General features: G+C 40.1%; 1 protein-coding gene across 1 annotated transcript in view; it reads right to left on the bottom strand.

Moving 5' to 3' along the window:
* fstl5 (follistatin-like 5) overlaps positions 1-25,462 on the bottom strand; it is a 246,588-nt gene that overhangs the window by 73,004 nt on the left and 148,122 nt on the right. Inside the window, 1 exon segment of the mRNA XM_052149538.1 lies at positions 4,537-4,703. Coding sequence (XP_052005498.1) covers positions 4,537-4,703 — 167 coding nt within the window.

Genomic DNA, 25,462 nt, shown 5'->3' with positions numbered 1-25,462 from the left:
GTGGTTCTGATTTTTAATCAGGCTCTCTGCTGAGTCTTTAGATTATTCATAGAGATGCTACCATAGCAAGATACAATTACTGTAAATCAACGTGACTGACCATTGCAGAAAGCACTCTTCCATCTTTGCAGTTATTGTGTGTGTATGCATTTCTGTACACATGAATGAGTACTGTATGTGTATCTATGTCAGGGTTTGCGTGTTTTTTATTATGTTCCATCTGGATGATGTTCCTCTATGTGGTAAGGTCTGTAGGGTGAAGGTTCTGAAGATGGATCATGGCAGCCAGAGGCTCCCTCCTCATTTAAAGGGCTCATAAACTTTTAATGTATCGAGGGCAATACAGAGGCCAGTGTTATCTCTGACAGTTATTGACTCAATTGAAGAATGCCATGCTTTCGGCTGGTCAAATACAAAGAGTAATAGAAATTTTTAAGTTCAGGAATGAAACTATGAATGGCACAAACTGATAGGTTCTTTGAACTTGTTATCTGTTAGCCAGTTGGCTCACATGTGGTAAGCTGATAGGTACATTGACGTGTAATCATCTTGCGTACTCTCTCTCTCTCTCTCCCTAACATTAAAATTTTTTCCATTTGAAAGTAAGCTGGATTCAGTGCAGCACGTTATGAGCGCTTTCTTCCTCCACCTCTGCAGGTTTAGATCTGCTACATGGGGATTGTATGTATGTCTAATTGTGCAGCAGCATGCAGGGTTGGGGAATAACGAAATACAAGTAATGGGAATACGTATTTAAAATACTAAATATAAGTAACTGTATTCCACTACTGTTACTATTTAAATAATTGGTATTTAGAATTCAGTTACATTCAAAAAGTATTTTGATTACTAAAGAGATTACTTGTTTTTTGTTTCATTTCATATTTAGTCCTTTCAGATGGAAACATTTATACATAGAAATAATGAGATCGAAAGAGCTTTTGAGCAGCGGTGAAACACTTTCTTAAGATGTGTTATATTCATACGAGCAGACAGAGAAGTAAGTTTGAAGTAAGTTTGGAGCAGAAGAAATAGAAATAAACCTTGTGTAAATTATCAGTTTTACGCAAAGCTGAAATGCTATTTCTAGACATTTTACATGCACATGTTACCAGACACAATGTATTCTTTAATCTGTAGTGGAATACAGTTCAAAAGTAACCCATACAACCCTGGAAGCATGTCATTCATGCTTGATGCTGAATGTCTTGTGTTTTTCTAATTGTACAACATTAGTAGAATGTCCACTTGCTAAAGTATGTCTGGGTATGCTCTAGCCAGGGGCACCATAAGACCCTCCCAGACCTAACATTCTAAACGCCTGTCTAAAATCTGTTCAATTCTAATGCTCCTTAAGGGGGACAAATCTGAATTTGTTTGCCTTCAGATATTCCAAGAGACAACTTATATCAACATTTTTTAAATAAATATCTAAAATGTCAATTAGAAACACAGTTCCAACTCACAAAAATGTAGGGCTGCCCACTAATAGTGGACCAAATGTTAGTCGATGAGAAGAATCTTTTCAACCAAGGTTTGATTGGTCGGTTGGTTGCAGAAAAAAAAACAAACTTGAAATTTGGTGTGAAGGTAGATATGGTGTAGGTATTTTGTTTGTAAATAGAGTATGGATGGTCCAGATGGGAGATAGGTGGCGGTAATGCACCAATGGGTGTGTGAACCGATGTAAAACAGCAAGAAGAAGAACAAGAAGTGGTGAAGTCAGGCAGACATGTTGGTTTACACAGCTGGTGCATGTGGTAATTAATTATGTCGGGCAAGTACTCCAAAGTGTGGGATTATTTCGAGAGGGTAAAGGATGACTCCAAGAAGGTGACATGCAAACTCTGCCAGCAAACGTTCGCCTATAATTCATCGACCTCAAACGTTAGCCACTTAAAATGTCCGCTCGCTCTAATGTTAGATAACCTAGATAAATATGTGCTATTTGGCTTATCCAAGTGTTCGTGGGGAGTGGGGAAGCTAAATTAGTACCTTGCTTATTGCATGTTTAACTTAATGTGCATTTCTCTCTATAAATTAACAAAATGTTCAGACAGTCTCCTTGCTGGTTTTTCCAACTTATTCAGAATCATTACCGTTTTGCTGTGCTTACGTTGTAAAGTCTCATTATTACGGTTCAGTATTTCTCTGTAATGTAGATCAGTGTTAGCAATGCTACTTATAACATTCTTTCTCAGTCCTGGAACTCAAAATATTTTCTGATGCCCCCCAAAAAATATATATTTAAGTTATTAAATTAATATCATAAACGTAGCGACAACTAGTCGACTAATGGCTTAAACTGGGTTCGTCACTTATTTGGTTCCCCCGGAAACATTTCCGTTGTGGTCTGTGTTACTTGCAGCGCGTTTCTGTATTTGGTTGTGTTGTGAACTTTTGCAGCGCGTTTCTGTATTTGGTTGTGTTGTGAGCTTTTGCAGCGCGTTTCTGTATTTTGTTGTGTTGTGAGTATTTGGAGCACACGTGTGTAGTGAAACTGATGAAGATGTTTTCTTAATTTACGGGTGTTTTTTAATTTGCATGCGTTTTTTTCTATTTGCATGCGTCTTCTTTAGGTTGCAGCACGTTGAGCTCTCTCGGCCACCGTATAAATGGATAGTTCACCAAATAAATTACAATTCTCTCTTCATTTACTCATCCGCATGCTATCTCATACTTGTATGTCTTTCTTCCTTCAAATTAAGATATTTTGAAGGATGTCCATACAATGTAAGTCAATGGGGTCTAAAACCTTTAAGTATGATATCGCTTTGGGTGAGAAACAGACCAACATTTAATTTATTATTCACTATATATCTTGACATCAGCAGTTTCATTGGTGTGTTCATGAGAGAAGCTTGTTCACACACTTCCTTGCGCTTGACACATGCCCATGAACAAGATGCAGTGTTGCCAGGTTTGCAGTTTTTACAACCTTTTGGGCTATTTTCAAATTGCACACACAATATCACATAGTAGAGTCATGGGTTGAGTAAAAAAAAAAAATCTAAACACAAAAATGTAAATGCAATATCTAATTGAAGTATAATGATATCGTGATTGAGGACCTGGCAACCGCGTCAAAGAGTCATCATCATGAAGTCTCCACTCTGTGAGGTTTTAAATTTTGACTTAAATTTTTGTCTGTTTCTCACCCAAACAAATCTTATCACTTCACAGGACATGGATCAAAACAGTCAAGTTTTATGATTAGTTTTATGCTGCCTCTGGAGCTTGAAAGTTTTGGACCCCATCATACATCCATAAAAATATCTTTGTTTGTGTTCTGCAGAAGAAAGAAAGTCATATGGGATTGGGACAGCATGAGGTTGAGTAAATGTTAAGAGAATGATCTTTTTGGGTGAATTGTCCCTTTAAGTGTCCAAACATGTCCTAAAATGTTTAAGGCCACACTGTTTCTGGGACTAAATGCAGTGTAATGAAAATACAAATGTCAAAACTTTTAGGCAGAAATGCAGTGCATTTTTAAAAGTACCCCACTGTGTTATAGTTTGAAGATGTTTTCATTAAACTCATGTTTTAGTCATTTTAAAACTATTCATGCATGGATGCATGCAGCTTTATGAGTGTCTTTAAGAGACACTTTTCAGTGTTTTACAATAAATTTAATAATGGGTGAGATGGGCTACACACTCACAAATCCACAAATCCCCCTGTACTGATGCAAATGTATAAACGTCACATAAATGGTCTAACATAAATTTATGTAAACACATCATATTAGAGGTAGATACAAATTCCTCCATGCAGCATATCCCAAGAGAGATGAATCATATGTTTTGCATGCTCCTATAATTTATTTGTGTGTTATGTTTAATTATTTTGTAAATTGCACCTTCCTTCTTTAACAATTGCATTTTGTATTGGCAATTACTGCCAAACCCATTTAGATTCTCTTGAGCATTTATCTCCCCCCATTTACACTAATGTGCTTTCAATTGAGTTGCAGCCATTTCGAGTGATGTTTTGTTACTGTGAACATTTAAAGCATTACTCATATCTCAATTTGGTATCATGAGGCCAAGTCCCCATCAGCCTGAGTTGATTAAAGTTGCTTTAATAAATATATATCACAACTTCAGCATAACACAACTTTGTAAGGTGAAAACGCCTGAAAACTGAAAGACATTGAGGATGTATACTCTTCTTGAATTTTATCCCTTAATGTCCCTTTTATGGTTTCTGTATTTCAAATCCCACCTGGCTTGGATCTCTTTCTCAAATGTTTCACTCTAAATTCCATTACATCAAAAGCAGAGTTGAGTTGAAAGCACATTAAAAGAGACATTAATTAGATTGAACATCGAAAGATCTCACACCATGTCACATCAATTACAAACAAGACTGCAGTTGAATGTGTGTGCGTACTGAAATTCGCCAAATTTATTGGCTTGGCAGCAATGCCACTTTCTTTTCAACAGCCTTAACAACGTAGTTGATCGAAATGCTTTCCAGACAACTCACACACACTCGACCAGAGTTGAAATGAGATGTGAGGGGCATGTAACTCACGTTAATATCCTCTAGCTCCAGCATGTTGAGGGCATGGTTGTTACGTCTCCAGATGATTGGCGGCCGCTGGTTACCCGTGATGGCACATGTGAGCACAGCGCTCTGACCCACTGTTACCGTGGTGACACTCAGCTTTTGGTCTTCAGGAAGGCTGAGCTGATAGACCTCTGAGAAATAAGAGAGAGAGTGAAAAGAGAAAGTGTGGTTTATTTTGCTTCATGCTTTCTTTTCCAAGTAAATCTAAATTATGGTGTCCACATAAGCCATTCAAATCTTTTTCTAGCTCACATATCCATCATGGATCACAGAAAATTATTATATTTTCCAACTCCTATGGACTTTTGTTCAATGATGTGCAAAGCTACAGCAACTTCCTGTGTTTTCTAGCATGTGTGAAGAGCTATCCAGCTGCATTTTCATGCCGCCATATTGCCGGTGTAAATGTCACTTCCTGTGACTCATAGCACTGCGTTAATCAATAAATTGCACTATAGACACTTATGAACAAGTGCAGTTTATTAAACTAGACAAAAAGTTGTATCAATGTGCAAAGAGCAGCTCTATGAATGATGCTTGTGCCATTGCATGATGAAAACCAAAGAGATGAGAGTATTACAGTTCAAATTCAAATAGACACATAAACACAGACAAAGAGCCCATTCAGGGAAATACATCTGATCTCTTCATTTGTTTCTTAGTTCTTTGAATGAAAAGATGACACAGAATTTCAAAGGTCATCTGTTTTAAATACTGAAGAAGGCTAACACTACCATTCAAGCCACATTCCTTTCAGACTCAGTAGTTTTTGTAAAGACTGTTCTCTAAATGTAAAATCGCTACTCAGGCAACATCCACACTAATAGGTTTTAGGTTGAAAACACATGGATTTTACGCTACGATTACGCCTCTCGTCCACACAAGAACAGCGTTTTCCTTTACCGAAAACATCTCGGGTTACTTGACTGTAATCCCTGTTCCCTGATAAAAGCAGAACGAGATGCTGCGCCGACTTAGCGCTTTGGGAACAATATGTGTGCAACACGTCAATGAAATTGACCAGAATTTATAGCCTCTGCTGGTGACATCATTGGATGCACCTGTAGCAGGGCTATAAATAGATGCGTCACAGGTGCAGCGTCAGGTATTTTGTCTGACGAGCAGTCCTGGAGCATCCCAGTGTGGGGTAACAGGGTTACATTCAAGTAACCCGAGACGTTCCCTGTCAAAAAGCTACACTTTGATGCTGCGCTGACTTAGCGCATTGGGAACGAGAATACCCACGCCGCTGCTCTGTGGATGTCCGGACTACTTACGGTTGTGTAGTGTGCTCACAAGAGCATGAGAGGTCTCAGTAATGAGCTTGTGATGTTGACTCAAGGACATAAGAGCCCGGAGTGGCATGAACATCCAAATTATAAAATCTTATGAATGTGTGCGGAGAGGACCAGCCTGCCGCATCACAAACATGCTGCAGAGGGACACCTCTATCCACAACTTTAGAGGAGGCGACCCCTCTGGTAGAGTGAGCCCTGATACCTACTGGCGAAGCTTGACCGTTAGCCTCGTAGGCCAGGGAAATAGCATCCCTAACCCAATGCGACATAGTCTGCTTGGTGGCGGTCGCCCCCCTGTTGCGGCTCCCATGGCAAACGAATAGTTGCCCTGACTTAAGCCACTGGCTAGTGTGGTGGACATAAGTCTGAAGGGCACGGAATGGACAAAGTCCATGAAGACTTTCCTGCTCCGGCGTTGTAAATGGCAGGGAGCAGAAAGATCCGAGAGTGACTGGATGTACAGTCAAGAAAGGGACCTTAGGCAGGTAGTCAGGATGAGAGTGCAAAATTGCTTTAGCCATTCCTGGGGCAAAATCTAAGCAGGCTGGCAAGACAGACAGAGCCTGTTGTTCCCCAATTCTTTTTAGAGAAGTAATTGGCATAAGAAAAAAACATCTTGAGAGTCAGAAGATTATCAGACGCTGACTCTAAAGGTTCTAAGGGGGTCTCAACCAGACCCTCAAGGACTATTGCGAAGTCCCATGAAGGGATCATGGTCCTAGCAGGAGGTCTCAATCGTATGGTTCCACGAATGAAGTGAGCGAGCAGAGGATGTTTCCCCAACGGCACCCCATCAATCAAGGTGTGGCAAGCCGATAGAGCGGCCACGTAAACCCTGAGAATGGCGGGGCATGTGCCTGCTGATAATATTTCTGGATCTGCATTATGTGCACTGCACCATCTTTCAAAGACACCCCATTAATTGGCGTAACTTCTAGTAGAAGGAGCCCTAGCACTTAGAATGGTCTCGATAACTTCTGGTGAAAGCCCAGTGTCCCTCAGTTGGTACCCTTCAGGGGCCAAACATGAAGGTTTCACAGCTCGGGTCGGGAATTAAATATTGTCCCCTGCACTTGAGACAGAAGGTCCCTCCTGTCCGGAATTGCCCAAGGTGAGCCGTCGAGGAGAGACATTATCTCCGAGAACCATACCCTGTTCGGCCAGCGTGGTGCTATCAGTAAGAGGCAGGATCCTTGCTGGCGAACTCTGGCCAAGACTCCCGGGAGCAGAGAAACCGGGGAAAAGCATACAAGTGCATTCTGGGCCATGTATGTGCCATCGCGTCCAGACCCAGAGGGGCTAGGTGACTCCGAGAGAAGTAGAGGGGACATTGCGCTGTCTGTTGGGAGGCGAAGAGGTCAACTTCTGCTCTTGTAAAATCTCAACCAGATTTGTTCCACTACCTCGGGGTGGAGTTTCCACTCCTCCGTCGGTATTTTCTGGTATATTATTAAATCTGCTCCTATTCAGGCATCCAGGGATATAAGCTGCTCTGATTAACAGGAGCTTGCCCTGGGCCCAAAGGAGAATCTGCCATGCCAGTCTGTTCAGCTGGCATGAACGTAGACCTCCTTGGTTTATTTAAGAGACTACTGCTGTTTTGCAAGACATGGCAGCCTCTGTAGGAAGTATTTCAGGGCCAGAAATATAGCCTTCAACTCGAGACAGTTAATGTGTCAATTGAGCTGATGACCCTCCCAATCCCCTTGAGCTGGATGTCCACTTAAGACCGCTACCCAGCCCGTCAGGGAGGCGTCTGTCATTAGCAACCTGTGACGGCAAGATGCACCTAGAGTGGGACCCAAAGTGAGGAACCGGGGTCTGAACCACATAGAAAGGGTACGTAGCACGCAGCGCGTAACCCTTATCAGCCTAGGGGATTGGCCCTTGGATGAAATCCCCTGGCTTTGAGCCACAACTGAAACGGTCTCATGTGCAGAAGGCCCAAAGGGATCACAGAGGACGCAGATGCCATGAGATCTGGTAGTCATTGGTACTGACGAACAGTGCAACCTTAGCCTAGCCTGACTTTGCTCAGGTTGTTATGAATGGACATGATTTGAGTGGGAGACAATTGTGCCCGCATCGTGATCAAATTCCATACAACGCCGAGATAGGTAATATCAGTAATATCCCTGAGTGGGAGAGAGAACGCTCTTTTTGACATAGAGTCTCAGACCCAGAGTAAACAGATGAGCACGATATCCCTGTTCTGTAATGCCAGTTCTTGTGACTGTGCTGGTATCAGCCAGTCGTCTATGTAATTTAGAATGCGGATGCCCCGGAGTTGCAAAGGAGCCAGAGCTGCATCCATGCATTCCGTGAATATGCGGAGTGATAAGCCTAGACCTAATGAAAGAACCCGATATTGGAAATCTTCACCTCCAAAAGCGAACCTCAGAAACTTCCTGTGTTGTGGCAGACTTTCTATATGTAAGTACGCGTCCATGAGATCGATCGTGACCAAACAATCGCGATGTTGGATTTGAGACAGGACTGTCTTGATCGTTAGCATCTTGAACTTGATGGCCCTCGGAGCGATTCAAGTCTCAAAAGGTCTAAAATCGGATGCAACCCCCCATCCTTCTTGGGAACCAGGAAGTATCTGCTGTAGTAACCTGACTCTCTTTCTGGAAGGGGAACATGTTCTATGGACCCTTTGACCATGAGATTTTGCAGTTCTTTGCACAGTAGACATGCTCACTCCGGTTTCACGGTAGTGGGAACCACGCCGTTGAACCACGGAGGACGGCGAACAAATTCAATTCTGTGGCCTTTTTCTACTGTTCTTAGGATCCACAGAGAACCACCTGGCAGTAGTTTCCACACTGCTAGGTTCTCTGATATCGGTATCGATTCTGATGCTTCCTGTTGAGGGGATGTCGAGTGTCCCGTGTCCTCGACTACGGCAGGAAGCACCGGAACACCCAACATTTTGCTGGAAACCGCTAACTCCCGAAACACCAGAGGTGGCGGGAATGGAATGGTTTCATGGGGTATCGGGAGGGTACAGGTGGATGTTTCACGTGACCCATCCCAAGGGGTTGGGGGCTAACCCCACAAGGCTGGGTGAAAAACCGTCAGGGTTTTTCCCTTTTTAGAAATAACTGCCCTGAGGTCTTGCTTTGGGTGCTGCTTTGAGGGCGACGAACCGGCCCCCAGTCTTTACGAGGGGATAACGATTCACCATACTTTGTTTTTGAGCCTCCCGTCTAGAAGGACCGGGGTGGGGCTGGGTGGCTGACGGCCCCTCCCCCTGAGTGTGGCGAGGACGGAATTGCCCGAAGGCTTCCTCATGGCTTTTTGCCTCCTGGAACCTGGTGATAACTACATTCATAGTGTCACCAAATAAGCCAGAAGGCGAAACCGGGGCATCAAGAAGGAAAACTTTGTCCTTATCTCTGATGCCCGACAGGTTGAGCCATAAGTGTCTCTCAGTGCTGACTAAAGCAGACATAGACTGGCCAATTGCACGAGCCATCTGCTTGGTCACGCGGAGAGACAGATCCGTGGCTCGACGAAGCTCAGAGAAAGCCTCTTCGTCGACCGTGTTGCCCGCACTCAGGTCCTTCAACAAATCAGCCTGTAATGCCTGTATCACTGCCAAGGTGAGCAGGGCAGCACCAGCCTGACCTGCTGCCTGATAAGCTTTCCCCACAAGCGTGGAGGTGGTCCTGCAAGGTTTTGTGGGGAGAGTGGGTCTCTTTTGCGATGATGCCGTGCCAGGCGAGTGTCTGTTCTACCGGCAGCATCACCGAATTCCCCCATGTCTCAACACGAAGACACTGGAAGTATAAGGATTCCTCCATGAACGAGAAAGCTCGTCATGGAGGTCATCAAAGAAAGGAAGGGACTGATATAGCGTTCCCCTTTTTCTTTTCTTTTTTTTTTGGGTCACCAGACAGAAACCTGTCTTCTAGTTTGGAGCGTTTGGGGGTCTCTTGTTCACATGGCCAGTCTAACTGTAGCCTGGTCACAGCCTGAGTAACCACCTCGAGTAATTCCAGCCGCTTTATTATTGTGCGTGGAATGTTCAGAGGTGGGTGCTCAAAGTCCGCAGCGTCCCCCTCGTGAACCGAAGAGGCGCCGAAGCGCGCTTCAGGCTCACGAGAAGGATCAGTTGGATCTGGGGAGAGAGTGAGCGATAGGGACAGACCCATTTCTCGCTCCTCAGCCAGATCAATGCGAGAGCCACACGATGAAAGAGTGGGTGCTGGCTCTTTTAAGTAAGCGAGATGAGTGTGAAGCATTTTGACTGAGAACAGATTGCAATGCTCGCACCCGCCCGCCACAATGCAAGAGCAGCATGCTCTTCCCCAGACATAGAAAACAAAACTGATGTGCGTCCCTCTCAGCCATAGAGCGTAAACAAGGGAACACACACTGCTTGCTCTGTCTTTCAGTCATATTCTTTGTTTTTTTTTAGAGAAAAGAGAAAGATTTCTGCGCACTGCCTAACAAAATTGTAAAAAAAAGTAGAACATTTCTGACAGGCTCATGAAGCACACACACAGAGTGATCTGAAGACAAAAGATCTGACAATGCACCTGTGACACATCTATTTATAGACCTGCTACAGGTGCATCCAATGATGTCACCAGCAGAGGCTATAAATTCTGGTCAATTTCATTGACGTGTTGCACACATATTCATAGCTGGTCACACCTAAAGTTGTTCCCAAAGCGATAAGTCGGCGCAGCATCAAAGTGTAGCTTTTTGACAGGGAACTGAATGCTTAAAAAATGCTGCCAGTTACAGCATACTTTTGAAAAAATATGACGTTAGGACAATTAAAAATGAAAAAAATAAATAAAATAAAAATAGTGTGGATATATTCTTAGACTCATATTGTGCCCAGCTGCCATTTCAATTTCATTGAATGGGAAAAAAGATGCAAATGGTGTCTAAGATAAACATTCTGCCTAATATCTCTTATCAAGGTACATGGAAGAGAAAAGTCATAATTGGAAAAACATGATGAGTAAATGATGACTGGATATTCATTTGGGGTGAACTAACCCTTTAATTTTAACAGATGCTTGATCAAGTAAATAGTGTGACTGGTGCATTTTCCAGGTAAAAGTGCAAATAACTATGGACCAGCTTTATTTCCAACCAGACCAGTTATATAAGCATCCAGCAAGTTCAATTAGCCTTTTTTTAATTTTGGAGATAAGATTGAAACAGGGTGGCTCATAGAGCTCGAGGCTGAGCTGATCTCTGTAAAAACTGCAGCCGCACAGAATCACTGTGTGCTGCCCTGCCTCCTTAACCTCTTATTTAGGAGGACTGAAGATGTTGTGTACTTATAAAACCTTGCACAAACCTTCTAGTGAAATATACTGTTTGACTATACTGAGGGATCCTCATCCGAACATCACGGGAAGCAAAGTTGCCCTTAGATGGCGGTCAGTGTGATTGTGTTGCTCATCCTTGCTGCCTTAAGCTTACATAGGCAGCTTCCCTTGAAGGTAGTTTCGTAATTGAAATGTAAGCTCACAAGTGACTGATTTGGAATTTTCTTCATGGGCTGCAACACAGCTCTCTGCACAGGTGTCTCAACTCACAATTAAAAACAATAGAGTATGATGTTAGCATGTTGCTAAGATAATGATGCAATATTCTAATACGCATAAAATACATATCACACAGTGGGTAAAATATGAAATTTTATATTTGAAATTGAACCATTTTTTTATAATTACTTTCATTGTTAAATTAAATATAAGTAGGCTTATATTTATAATCAACAATTTTCTCAGCTCAACCACCATCTTTGATTTATATTTCACAGAGCTTGTCACAATGAGTTCTTGGAATGAGGAATGAGCCTATAAGTCATCTGCAGCCTTATGCTGCAACCTTATAGTCTGATTTTCCAACCTTCTATTAGGAAAAAGTTAATGAAACGGCATTTGAAGTCGGAATTCCGGCTTGGAAGTTTGTGCGAATATTTTCAACTCAGGTGCGTGACGTCACACAAACATGTCGGCACCCAGGGAGATATACAATATAAGTGATAAACATTCACAATATCGATAAATGAACTCAAGTTTCCACATTACATGATTTTAAGCTTGTTAAACAAATGCCTGCAGAAACAGGTGTATAAAACATGGTACATTACAATCTATTTTGATGATTGTACACCTGTAGCACAAATGCTAGCGCTGCAGAAATGTTTATTAGTAGGGTAACTAGAAGACGTCTCTGATTACTGTCAAACACCTGCTAAGCTAACAGGAGCATCACACTTTTGTTTCCTTAAACATCATCTTCTGAATATCAGGCAACGGAATGCATTGATGGCTGGAGATCAGAGATATCAAGTATGAATATAGGACACATTTTTATCTCATGGAAAGAACATGATTGTGGTGACATTTTTGCAAAACGCTATTACATGCATCATTACATGTACTGTTTTCCCAAAGAGTTGTTTTTAAGGTTAATGCTCTATCAAGTTTAAATTCAACAAAAACTTCTTCCTTTCCCTTAACCGTAAACTGTATCCGTAAATGTAACTTAAAAAATGCAATTGCTGAAGCACCCTTATAAAAATTGAGAGTTTATGGCACATTTTGTTTTCACATACAAATGAGCTTTGCGGAAAACTTGCAGGAAAATGTGCATTGTTGCCAGAGGTGTGCTGCAGGTTCACCACTACCAGTGAAGAGTTGCAAAAGTCTGGCAAACATTTGCAGCGAATCAAAAGCTCATTTGCATGTGAAAATAACGAACGGCAAGTTTGAAAGAACTAAAAATATTTTGTCATGTGATTTTGTGGTGCGTCTATGACACTTTTGACTCAAGTGTTGACTTGTGTGCTCTTATGGACTCATACCCCTGTCCTGTGATCTTTGTCAAACAAGGTTGTAAATGTATTTGGTAATAAAATGCCAATGCTCAAATGTATCTACTTATAAGTCATGCTCTATCTTAAAAGTGTTTAAATTACATAAGATTGCATTGTATGAGGAACAGTGCGTGTTTGTTATTTTTACTTATGAAGGGTGAAAGGGAATAAAAATAAATTTAGCTTTAGTGCCTATTGTGTTAATTTCACAAGAAAAGTTATGCAATACGTACAATGAGCCACATAAAAATAAATATTTAGGTATATTAACAATTCCATGAGACCAGGTTGCTCATAAAATACCTGCCGACCCACCACACACACACACACACACACACACACACACACACACACACACACACACACACACACACACACACACCTGAGCACATGTAAAATCAGAGGCTGGAGCTGGACAAAGACAGGATTTAAAGACATTATTAATAAACAACTGACCCAAAAAATTGGCCCTAATGGTGGTACATTTATGAGCCCCATCATTCAGGTCAGACTCTTCAGTAAATCTGACGAGGATTTAATAACCTATACAACTGAAGTCACTGTATTACCCTAGGCAAGGACTGAAGTGGCTTTACAATCTGATTCATAGCTTCACATCACTCTTTATAAGCTAATGATCATGATAGGCTTTGTGCTGCTTTAAGCGTTTGTCCCCTGTTAGTTTCACTTAGTTGTGAAATTCAGATTTTAATGATGGTAAGAATTAACAGCTGTTCCTACAAGCCTTTGAGCAAAAACACAAACTAATATATATATATATATATATATATTTATATATCTGTTCATTATGAAGGATTCTTTTCAAGTAAAAAAAAACGTTCATCTTAACATCTAGTTTGAATAGAATTATCTCCACAGCCAAGACTGAGCATTGTATCTCAGTCATAATAGGATAAATGTCGAAAGGTAAAAAAAAAAAAAAAGAAGTTCTCAGAGCTGACCACCATGCTTGCCTGAGCTGTCGTGAGTGTTGTGCTGGAGTGAAACCCTCCTCTCTGCCCTGAGCTCTTGCGGCTTGATTATTGGTTCCTGGTTTGGAGCGCTGCTCACAGCCGCACACTGCCCCAGCCCATTCTTCCCGGAGGTGCACGAAAAATTCACAAAGTCGTGGAGGGCACCTTTTACTACCTGGACATGACATCTGGGTTCATCCACTCTCACTACCCTCAATGGCAGAGCGGCCAGGGGGTACACAGAGATTCCTTAGGTGGATAAGGTGGTTGCGGTGCACTTGTGCCCACAAAATGCTGCCACCTGGAAGAAGCGCCAGAGACTCCTGTCCAGGGCCTGTAGGTCTAAGTCAACTCTGGTGACCAAAGCTTACACTTACTGGCCGCCACTGCCTTGCATGCCACAGCCCTCCTGCAAGTACACCAGGCCAAGGCATTGAAAGAACTACACGTGGGTAGTCCTGACCCCAAAGTGATGAAGGAGCTGTGCTCTGCGACTAATCTCGCCCTCCGGGTGACGAAGGTCATGGCACGGGCACTAGGGCAAGGCAATGTCCACCTTGGTGGTCCAGGAGTGCCACCTATGGCTGAATCTGGTCAAGATGAAGGATGCTGACAATGTCTGCTTCCTCAATGCTCCCATCTCCCAGATCGGCCTATTCAGCGACAACGTTGAGGACTTTGCCCAGCAGTTCTCAGTAGTGAAGAAGTTAGACGGAGGCCATCCAACATATCCTGCCCGGTGCAGTTCAAGGTCCCGCACCACGTCCGCTTGCCGCCGAGGTTGCAACTCTGCCTAGAGTTCGGTTTGGAGTATTCTCCCGTGGTCTTGAGACCCTGACCAGCTATGTGCCCAAGGTTCCCATGACCCCTTTTAGGGATCAGGTGATGAGCCTGCAGACACTTTCCCAGGAGGAGGCATACTCAGCCTTATCATTGCTGTGTCTGCTGCATGCTTTGCGCATCTACTTGGATCGCATGCAGAGCTTCAGACACTCTGAGCAGCTCTTTGTCTGCTTTGGCGAACAGCGGAAAGGTAACGCTGTCTCAAAACAGAGGCTTGCCCACTGGATCATGGATGTCATCGCGTTGGCTTCCTCTTGGGTACTAGACAATGGCGCCTCTCTAGCAGACATCTGCAGGGCAGTGGGCTGGGCAACACTCAATTCCTTCACAAGATTTTATAATCTCCAGGTTGAGCCTGTTTCGTCCCATGTGTTGTCAGGTATGAACAGGTAAGTATGCAGGGCAGCTGGCCGGGTGTACCGCTTGCATACAGTGCCTTTAGGTGATATAAAATCATCTAAGAAATATCATTATAAAATCAAATCGTGAGGCCTGTGGCAATTCCCAGCCCTAATAATTTCTCTGTTTTTCTACAGAGTGAGAAGCATAATCGAGCCAACTGTCAAATATTAATGGTAAAACTGTCCAATTAATGGTAAGGTCTCTTCGTTTGCTTTTCAGTGAAACCATACAATACCATGACATTTTGAGGTAACTGAGGCCAACCACTCATCAAGTAGACAGCAACCAGCTTTTAAATGAGAAGCATCACAAGAATCTCATCAAAATGAGGTAGTGAAGAAAAGAACAACTCGGGGTACAATGCAGTAAAGCTATTCTACTTTGTTTTAAATTTTTATTGATTTGATCTTCTTTCCATGATCATGGTAATGACATCTGAAAGGTATTGTAGGTGTTTTATTTAAATTTATACATAGAGATAGGAAAATATAATCACGTTGCGACAAAAACAAATGAGCAGGCTCATGCAAACAAATAAGTAGGCCTACATGATTTGAGATATCTCAAATGAATATGCAATTAAAGATTCTGGGAATTATAACAAGCTTGCATGCAAGACAAACATGCCTCTCGCCTCACTTATGGCAGTTTCATGTTTCCGCGCTGTGCTCTCATTTAAAGTTAATTTATCAAATTAGCCAGTACGGTCTCTTTTTCATAGTGTTGCCTTCAGCTCATATAGCAGATAACAGCAGCAAAGTGCCATTGCACCTTCAGGAAGTCTGATTTTATGTCAAGTTCATTCTGTGTGCCAAACTTTCTGTGTTCATGAATGATTTAAAGGGTGGCACTTAGGTGGAACAGTATTGGGAATAAAAGGATGTACATGATATCAATGTTTAATCAAATGAACTCTCTGTGACTTGCCAAATTGGAGAATTTAGATCAGTATAGGAAAATGAGACAGTGTTGTGCTGCTCTAAGTAGAGGGCAAGCAGTAATAACTTTGGTTCATTTCAACCTAAAGTTGACACAACTAGAAACAAATTGGAGATAGATGGATTATGGCAGTCAGAAGAAAGAATAATACCACATTTACTGTAACTCCCTCAGCAGCTGTATTTGAAACACCACCTCAGCAGTTTATATATAAAATAATGACACAAATAAGGTAACACTTTACTATAAGGTTCTATTTATTAACATTAGTTAACATCATTAGTTAACATGAACTAACAATGAACAACATGAGGTGGCTTTGGCTCAGGTGGTAGAGCGGGTTGGCCACTAATCACAGGGTTGGCGGTCCGATTCCCGGCACACATGACTCCACATGCCGAAGTGTCCTTGGGCAAGACACTGAACCCCAAGTTGCTCCCAATGGCAGGCTAGTGCCTTGCATGGCAGCTCTGCAGTCATTGGTGTATGAGTGTGAGTGTGTAGAGTGCTTTGGTAACCACTAAGGTTAAAAAAGGCGCTATATAAGTGCAGACCATTTACCAATACTTATTAAGCATTTATTAATCTTAGTTAATGTTAATTTCAACATTTACTAATACATATTTAAAATCAAAAGTTATATTTTTTAACATTAGTTAAAATGAACATTAGTTAATGCACTAGTTCATGTTAGTAAAAACTAACATGAACTAATAAAGAACAATTGTATTTTTATTAAATAATATTAACAAAGATTATTAAAATAACAAATATATTGTTTAATTATTAATTCATGATACCAAATGCTAACGAATTGAACCTCATGGAATAGTGTTACCACAAATAATAATGTTATAAATGTATTATAACTCTCAACATTAGCACATGCGATTCATTTAAAACACATACATTTTTCTTAATTGTGATTAATGCATTTACCAGACATGGGGACTTGTGACTTGGTGACTTGGACTCGAGTCGACTCGAGTCGCTATTTTTATGACTTGTGACTTGACTTGACAAAAAATAAAATACTTGAGACTTGACTCGGACTTGGAAGTTAAAGACTCGGGACTTGACTTGACTTGAGAGACGAAGACTTGAATGACTTGAGTGTTAATCACATCATGTTTCAGTTTGAATATAAAATATATAAATTATTTTAAAAAATAAAGTTGATCCAGCTGGAGCGCAGGCTGAGAATAGTTTTGTCATGACTGGATCACGACACTATAGGCTATCATCAGCCATGCCCTCTCGTACCTTACGCACACCACGCCCACTTAGATCAGATAACACATCAACATGTCAGCCGGAGGGGTAACGTTACCGAGGGTCATCGCTTCGGCTTCAAAAATGATTATCAAGATGGCAAAAGACGAACAGCGCTTTGCAAGACATGCAACGTTAAGATCGCGGACAGCCAGACGACAACCTCCAATTTCGTCCGCCATTTGAAGAGCCATTCTGCCCAGTAAGTGCTTGTCAATTTGTTAATTTTATCTGGTTAGTTGGTAGTTAGCTAATGTAATAATAGCAGGGTTCCCACGGGTCCTTGAAATCCTTGAAAGTTTGTGAATCTGAAAAATAAAATTCAAGGCCCTGGAAATTTCTTGAAAATAAACATACATAGATACAGGTCCTTGAAAGTGCTTGAATTTATTTTGTGCAAGAAGTTTTCTAGGAAAAACAAATCTGTGTGTGAGAGAGTGTGTGTGAGAGAGTGTGTGTGAGAGAGAGAGTGTGTGAGAGAGAGAAAGGAGAAATGTAACAAAGTTTAATGTACGTAACTGTGTTTGAGAGAGAGAGAGGGAGGTGTTCAGAGAGGAGTCTGTTGGATGTTAAGCTGTTATATGTTTTATGGACTCAATGTTGAAAATTTAAAACATTTCAAACACTGTTGGCAGAAGTGAAAAATAAATAATTTTATGAAGTTACAATTTTGTTTGATTCCATGATGTATTTTACTGAACATGAGTATTGTAATTTACTGACAGTTACTTATATCTTGTCTTTTCACTTTATTATGATCAGATTCTGCAGGTAAAATTACAATAATAAGGTGACTTGACTTGGACTTGACTTGACATAGCCTGTGACTTGACTTGACTTGACTTGCCCAAGAAAAAAATACTTAGGACTTACTTGAGACATGAAGGTTAAGACTTGAGACTTACTTGAGACTTGCACATGTGTGACTTGGTCCCATCTCTGGCATTTACCAATTTTCACATTAGATTCTGACATTTTACTCTGGTCCCTGTTAGTTCTGAACACTGGTTTGAATAGGGCAAATCCTTTGGGATTTATCCGGTGAGTACATTAAACTGATGTACACACAAGAAATACACAACAGCAATTCTGTACCAATGATCAAGTGATGGTGAAAGGATCTCTTACAAAACAGGCCGGGACTGAATAAAGCAAAAATAAAGCACGTTGCTTTTTTTTTTATAAGTCTGAATCTTAAAACGTCAAATCATAACTATCACCTACAAGCCAAATATGATATATGGCACTGATGAATGACCAGTGTGCAGCTTGTTGGAGTTCAACTGTAAATACTTTTAACTTGGTACCCTTTTCTGCTGAGCTTTCGAAACGTCAGCTAATGATTACAATTAAGATGAAATATCCTTACGTAATGAAATTCATAATTAATATTAACTCAATATGTATTATTTATTTAAATAATGTTTTATAGTTATTATAATGATAATTGACAGCAACATCAACCATAAATCAACAAATAGGAAGCAGAAATTCATAGATATGATTTTAAATATGTAGATTTTGTAATGACACATGTAACATTTAATCACATATTTGCTGTAATTACAAAAGCTTTTGTGTCATATTTGCAACGTAAATGTTCTTCTCTGACTTCTACATTCATAATTGTCCAAAATAAATTAATAGCAGGCATTTAGAATAAAGTTTAGGACAAAATCCATTGATATTTCTCACTTCCCACTAATAGTTTTGCATGGATTCATCATTCGCATTCATTCTAGTTGCACAAGTTGAAATATTTCAATGCAGCCGAAGCTCAAATCGGATCTGAAAATGACACATTCAGAGATGGTCAGAAATCCACAGAGCCACCGCACAACTCTCCATGTAAAATGAAAGACTTTCAGGCTATCGTTTGTCAGAGGCATTGAAAAGGCGACTTTACTATGTCTGTTATACATTGATACAGGGTGTCGGACAGCGGGTAATGATGGACCTGAGTAACAGGGGCCCTCACTGGAGGGGGACCCACAGGAAGGCTTCATTGAGATTCCATTGTACTATAATTATATATATATATATATATATATATATATAGAGAGAGAGAGAGAGAGAGAGAGAGAGAGAGAGAGAGAGAGAGAGAGAGAGAGAGAGAGAGTAATAACATGCTATTGGTTGGAGTAAAAAGTCACAACACTGTTTAACACCTGTAAAAATGGGGAGTTCCACTATAATTTGCCTTGCCTCCTCCCATGTTAGTGACCCCCACCCCCTCAACAAAGTGAAAGTGGTCCAAACTGAGTAAATGTCATGATGTAATTTGCTTTATCCGTATGAATCCAAAATTGGCCATTCAAAAGAAAAAGGAGCGGAGAAAGAGCAGACATTTTATTTTTCAGAAGAAAAGTGAGTCATACATTTAAACACAGCTACTTAGATGAATATTTGTTTGATATTCATGTAAACATGTCCAATATTAACACCTGGCATGCACTAAATGCGCGAAAAAATGCTTTTGCCGAAAATAATTTTCACCAGGTGGTAGGTAATATTATTAGCAACAGCATCATTACATGCTTTTCATTAAACAGTGAACAACAATTAGATGCTTGTTTAATAAAGTGACATGCACAATTCAAATCAAACTGTCAACATCTGCCACTACTCACGCATCTACTGTATAAACATATTTTACATATTTAAAGATTGCAGCCTTTAGTGGTTTAATAAATCACACTAGGACAGGTCACAATTTTTATTAGATTTATTGTCCATTTCAGTTTACAGGTAGTAACAGAGCACACGCTCAAATAAGCCTATGAGCATTTTAAAGCAGTCATGTGTCAGTCATACTGCACACTGATACTGGATTTTGTCGGTGCTTGGTACTGCAGAAACACTGGTATCGTTACATCTTTTTTATTTTAGTATCAACTTGGTACCGGAGTACAGGTACTTTTGACTAAACTATTACTTACATTGGTGCTATTTGTTTTTAACCTAGTCTCATAGAATGAATGTTAATATAACAAACTTTTTGCAAACTGAGTTTTATGGGCTGTTTTCTACGTTTTGCTTGTGCTGGTTTCCTTGTGAAATGAACACTAGAGACACTAGAGAGTTTTATTCACTTTCACACAAATTACGGATACTATGGCTGTTTATGACTTTATAAACACTTACTTTTCACTCTATTACTCACACCCTGTTGTTATTATATCAGAACACTTTTACTCTAATGTATAATTTGAAAAATTATACATTTTAACACTTAACACCTACATTCACACACTTATTCCAACATGACTAGCTTGCGCTGTAGCTCACCTCATAGCGCGTTGGACTTTGGACTCGATACTCGAGCCCAGCCAAGGATGCTTGAAACAAAAGTGAAAGTGAAAGTGAATCAAAAAGGTCATAGAAGTGTAAGGCAATCGTGCCCGAAAGGCTGGACCCAGGGGGAACCACCCCCTGAGAAAACAAATGAAGGCCTGGGACAGTCAGCATAATCTCTGTGAAAAGCAGCATACCAACTTTCTTCCAAAAGCGGCATTTGGATGGTAATTCATTTACATGGCGACGTGAGGTAATTCCAGCATTTACAGGGGTTAGTCAATAATTTTATTGCCGTCCAAATACGATATGTCTGTGTTTTTCTCCCACAATCCTCGTGAAAATTCCTGGCCAAATTACCTTCAGTTTTTTTTTGACAAACACCAAGGTTGTGTGGTAATTTAATTATCATCCGAATCCACATTTTTTTTAAGATGTGAGTTTATAATCCAAAAGCCATTTTGGAAATAATTTTTTATCACTGCTAGTGCTGTACATTTGCGCTGCTTGTGGTAAAAGCTCTGGCAGTAATGGACAGTTGCATGACTACTCATTTATATGGTTTGAGTAGTCCTAGAAAGTTGCCGGGTTAATGTCTACCTTATTTAAAAGGTTTAATTTTCACCTCCACTTTTTAAACACTGACAAATAATTCAAAATGATCTACTTTATTTTGATAGATAAAATATAAGAAAAACATTTTACTATTGCTCCTCAAATTTCATTTGAACTATATTTACTGTCCTTGATATGTGCGGCTTCTATCCTTGCGTGCATTTAGGAGAGAGCACAAAGCGGCTCAACTGAGGTTATGCGGGTGACAAAACATGTTTACCCCATTGACAGGTTTATTTGGCTGTGTTGATAAAAGAGCCAAGTCCCTATAGTTTCTTGATTCATTTAATTGCTCTTCACAAGAATTTCAGCTTGCTTCGTATGTGAAAATGTACAATGTAAATGTCCGTTGAGCTTTGCAACACGGTTCGCTCATGCTTTAAAAAAAATATTTTCACTTTAGCGTAATTCCAAACATATATAAAGGCAAATACAGAGGACACAGTTTGTGCATTGATGAATTTTCCACATAATAAGTGCAACTGCAATCATGTGATTGACAAAAGGTCTCGCTCGTCCCCTGTGATTTAATTGTCATCTGAAGGCATGAGTTTGATCACAGAGGAGCCATGAAAATGTACTTTAACAGACATCACCCTTAGAAACAACTGCTGTCCAAATAGGGCTTTGACTCATCTCTATCTCAAAAACGCCCAACTGGGTGTCAAAAGGTAAATTTTTGTCTTTCCATATCTGTTCAATCTCCTCCTCCCCCTCTTGTCCATCTCAGCTCAGAATCATCTTAAAACACACTTAAATATTGTATGTAACACATATGCTTTTATATGGCTAAACCTGTTACATTTATCTGAAAAGGTCTCATTGGGACTGAAGGTCTCATTACCACAACTGTAAAACACATGATATAGAGTATTTAGAGGAATTCTGACCAATTCTGGGGGTGTGCCTCCCTCCTTGTTTTTCTGGTTTGGAAAGAGGAACTCACCAAACGTGTATCATTTTGGTTTGCAAAAATGTTGCCATAGTCACGTACTGTACATGAGATCAAGCTGTCTTTTTTAGTGCATTTCTATATTTACACTACAGAAGGCTTTGTTTGGAAAATGTTAATAAAGCATTATTGTTACATTTTGTTATGTTTTCTTTCCTGAGAAAAAAATTAAGTCATTTTGTCAGGCAAAGTATTACATATAGAGTCAAATTTCAGCACTTTAAAAATCTGTGAGTAATTGTGATTAACCATGAAAAATATGCGATTGATCACAATTAAAAAATTTTATTGACTAACAGCAATCAAATTTATATTTAATTATTAAATATTGGATATATATATATATATATATATATATATATATATATATATATATATATATATATATAGGTGTGTCTTCACATGCTGTGAAAAGTCATCATTACACTTCTGGTTTATAAGCTCCAAAAAATAACAGACCCTTTCCACCAAGCAGTGATGAGATTGCATGTCTTCAATCATAATTACCTGCTGCCCTCCCATCCAAATCTTGTTCTACTCTCCTCTGCCCATCCACCATGCATTTATGAGCCTGATTACTGCGAAATCATCAGATGGATTAAAACCCTTACTGTGACCCAATCAATGTGAGAGACAGCCAGTAATAAGAGATGAAGAAAGGCTGACTTCACTGTGTGAAACACCACCCGTGGAAAAAAACACATCTCCAATGCAATTGTCAGTAGGGAACCTGGAGGTGCACTCGTATTAGCATGCCATCACAGTACACAGTTCTAATTGGGCTAATTGTAGCTCATATACAAGAGGGACTGCATAGAAAAAAGAGAGATCGACTTGGTTAAATTTGATAAATGAAAGTGTATTTTACACCATTTTACAGGGCAGTGAATGTTTTTGTTTTCCACCTTCCTTTTTTTCTCACTTCCCATATGGCAATCTTTAAAAGTCTGTTTTGTCTTTTATTGAAGTCAATTTTGTTTCAAGTGAGGTCCTGTTTCTTATCACACAATTCTCCACTGCCAATGATATTGAGTGGCTACTGTTTTGTGTGTGTGTGCGTTTGTCTGTTTAGCAGACAGAGCAGGTGGATTGACGTTCTCTCCGGAGGCATATCAGCCCTGACAGATGAAAAGAACGGTATTGTGGGCTGATGTGGCGTTAAGTAATTGCCTTCTGACTCAACTGAGGGATGTAAATAGTTTGGAGCATGAAGCATACAGATATGCCGATTGAACAAACCAATCATTACAAAGTTCCACATAGATGCACCAAGGGTCAAAAGCAGGAAAATGCAAAGCTACAAATCTGGAAGAACCAACTCTTTGCTTCAAAATCACTCCCAACAAATATACATATTTTACTATATATATTTAAATATATTTGTGTTTCAGACAGTAGAGCTTTTGATCTAACAGGATATATACATTGCAAGATCCATTTGCATATGTAAAATATACTGTATTTCATTTGTGCAAGTATAAATATGTTAAAGTTACCTTGAAATCAAAATTGACCCTATTGTCCCCCATGGACCCTGGGCCCATGGTTCTTGATAATCTATGATATTCCCAAAAAATTATAAATGTTTTGAATTCATAATCTTTTATCAAAATGACTGCGTAAAGGCGGGTGCACACTGTACGATTTTGGCCACGATTCTGCCATCTGAGACAAATTTTGGGAATCCTAAATGATTTATCTTGTCGCAGGGCAAAATCGGCAATCTTACAACATTCAGTGTGACATGTTCACAGATGGCCAATTAATAGCCTAATTTTTAGTCTCTGACGATCTTTGGGCAGTGTCTGAAATTTAGCATTGTAGCTGTATAGTGTGACTGCTATTACGATGGACAGATGAGATATTCCACTCCTCTCTCGCACCCTAATTCACTTGGAAAGACACCTGCTATGTGTTTGCACCACCATAGCAACATTTGTGCCCAGTTATCACTCTACTATGTTTTTTCTTCTTTTCATTTTATATAAAAAGTTTCAATAAATAAATAAGCAGCAAATATTTCGAACACGTCAGCAATATGAAAGCATAATTCTTTGAATTAAATAAATACAGTGCTTAGACTACAAAATGAAAATAAATACATTATTGCATTTTCTCATTTTTTTCTTTACATATATCATGCATTACTATTTTACTTTTAATACATTTAAACATCTGTAAACTTCTTTAGTTAAGATTCACACCACTCCAATTTTATTTATAAATAAATAAATAAATAAAAATAGAGAGGTTGAATAATTTATACTTGTAAGTATTTATGGGATTTTTTAATCCAAATCAGCAAATACAGTTGGATAAAATTATAGAAATCTACGTCATGTTTGTGCATCATCCATAGGGAATTTGCAAGCGTGATATATTATTATCCTTTTTGAATTTTCTTAATTTTGTGTGGCTGATAGTTTACTAATCTAATAGAGGAGAATGATGTACTATAACCCACCTTTTTTGTTTTCTCCCATGTGAATGGAGAAGTTTGTAATTTTTCAGGTCACAAGTCTTTTTATTTCCACAATGAATATTTGCTTGTGGTAGCTCATTATTACTGTAGGCTACCTCCCGCTACCTTGTGATGGAGTGGTATTGGAGCAACGGAAATGCTGATATCCTGACTTTCAGAGAGAGAAAAAAAATGCTCCTCCGTGGTGGGCAAATTTCACCTTTTCGCTTCTATTCCGCAACACTCCCATAACGTGAGTCACATTCACTGCTCGGGAAGATTGGGACCACAGTTGGCTACGATGTATATCGCACAATCTGACAAGCAACAATACAAAAGTACTATTATAAAGCAACTTTACTTTTCACAAATGTCACAAATCACTTTCTCTTTCAACCCCTCCCCTCCCCTCCAATCCAAACACCTGGCTCCATTGTGGTAACCAAAGCCCTACAGCGTATTGGAGAACTGGCGAGTAAGTGTTTTTTTTCATCTCTCTCTCTCACTGCCGCTCCTCATTGGCCTTTTCCCTCTCATCCAGGTAGACGGGGATGACCTGCCGGCAGGCGGGGGAAAGGGGGGGTTACATCATGCCGGGGACTCCCCGGCCTGAGAGAACGAGGGAGTAATGTGACAGGGCGGGGCTGAGTCATGATTATACACACCCGGTCCCTTATCAGGCTAATAAAGCCTCCGAGAGGGATAAAGGCAGACTGCGGATGGTGGTGCGACGAGAGAGAGATCGTTTACGGACATGTCCGTCATGTGTGTGTTTTTGTCTTTTTTTTAAGTTTATCATTAAAATATTATTTATATTGCCAAGCCGGTTCTCGCCTCTTCCTTTCCATTGAACTGCATTACAATGATCTAATCAGTTCCCAATGGATAATATACAGTATATACAGTGTATATATTAGAACAGACCATAGTATAATATCATATAATATATATGCACCTAGTCATGTGGAATACCTTGTTTAAGAA

Source organism: Xyrauchen texanus, chromosome 19, assembly GCF_025860055.1.
Source record: "Xyrauchen texanus isolate HMW12.3.18 chromosome 19, RBS_HiC_50CHRs, whole genome shotgun sequence".
Classification (NCBI taxonomy): Eukaryota; Metazoa; Chordata; class Actinopteri; order Cypriniformes; family Catostomidae; genus Xyrauchen; species Xyrauchen texanus.
The sequence above is the reverse complement of the archived record's forward strand: the minus strand, read 5'-3'. Positions and strand labels throughout refer to the sequence as shown.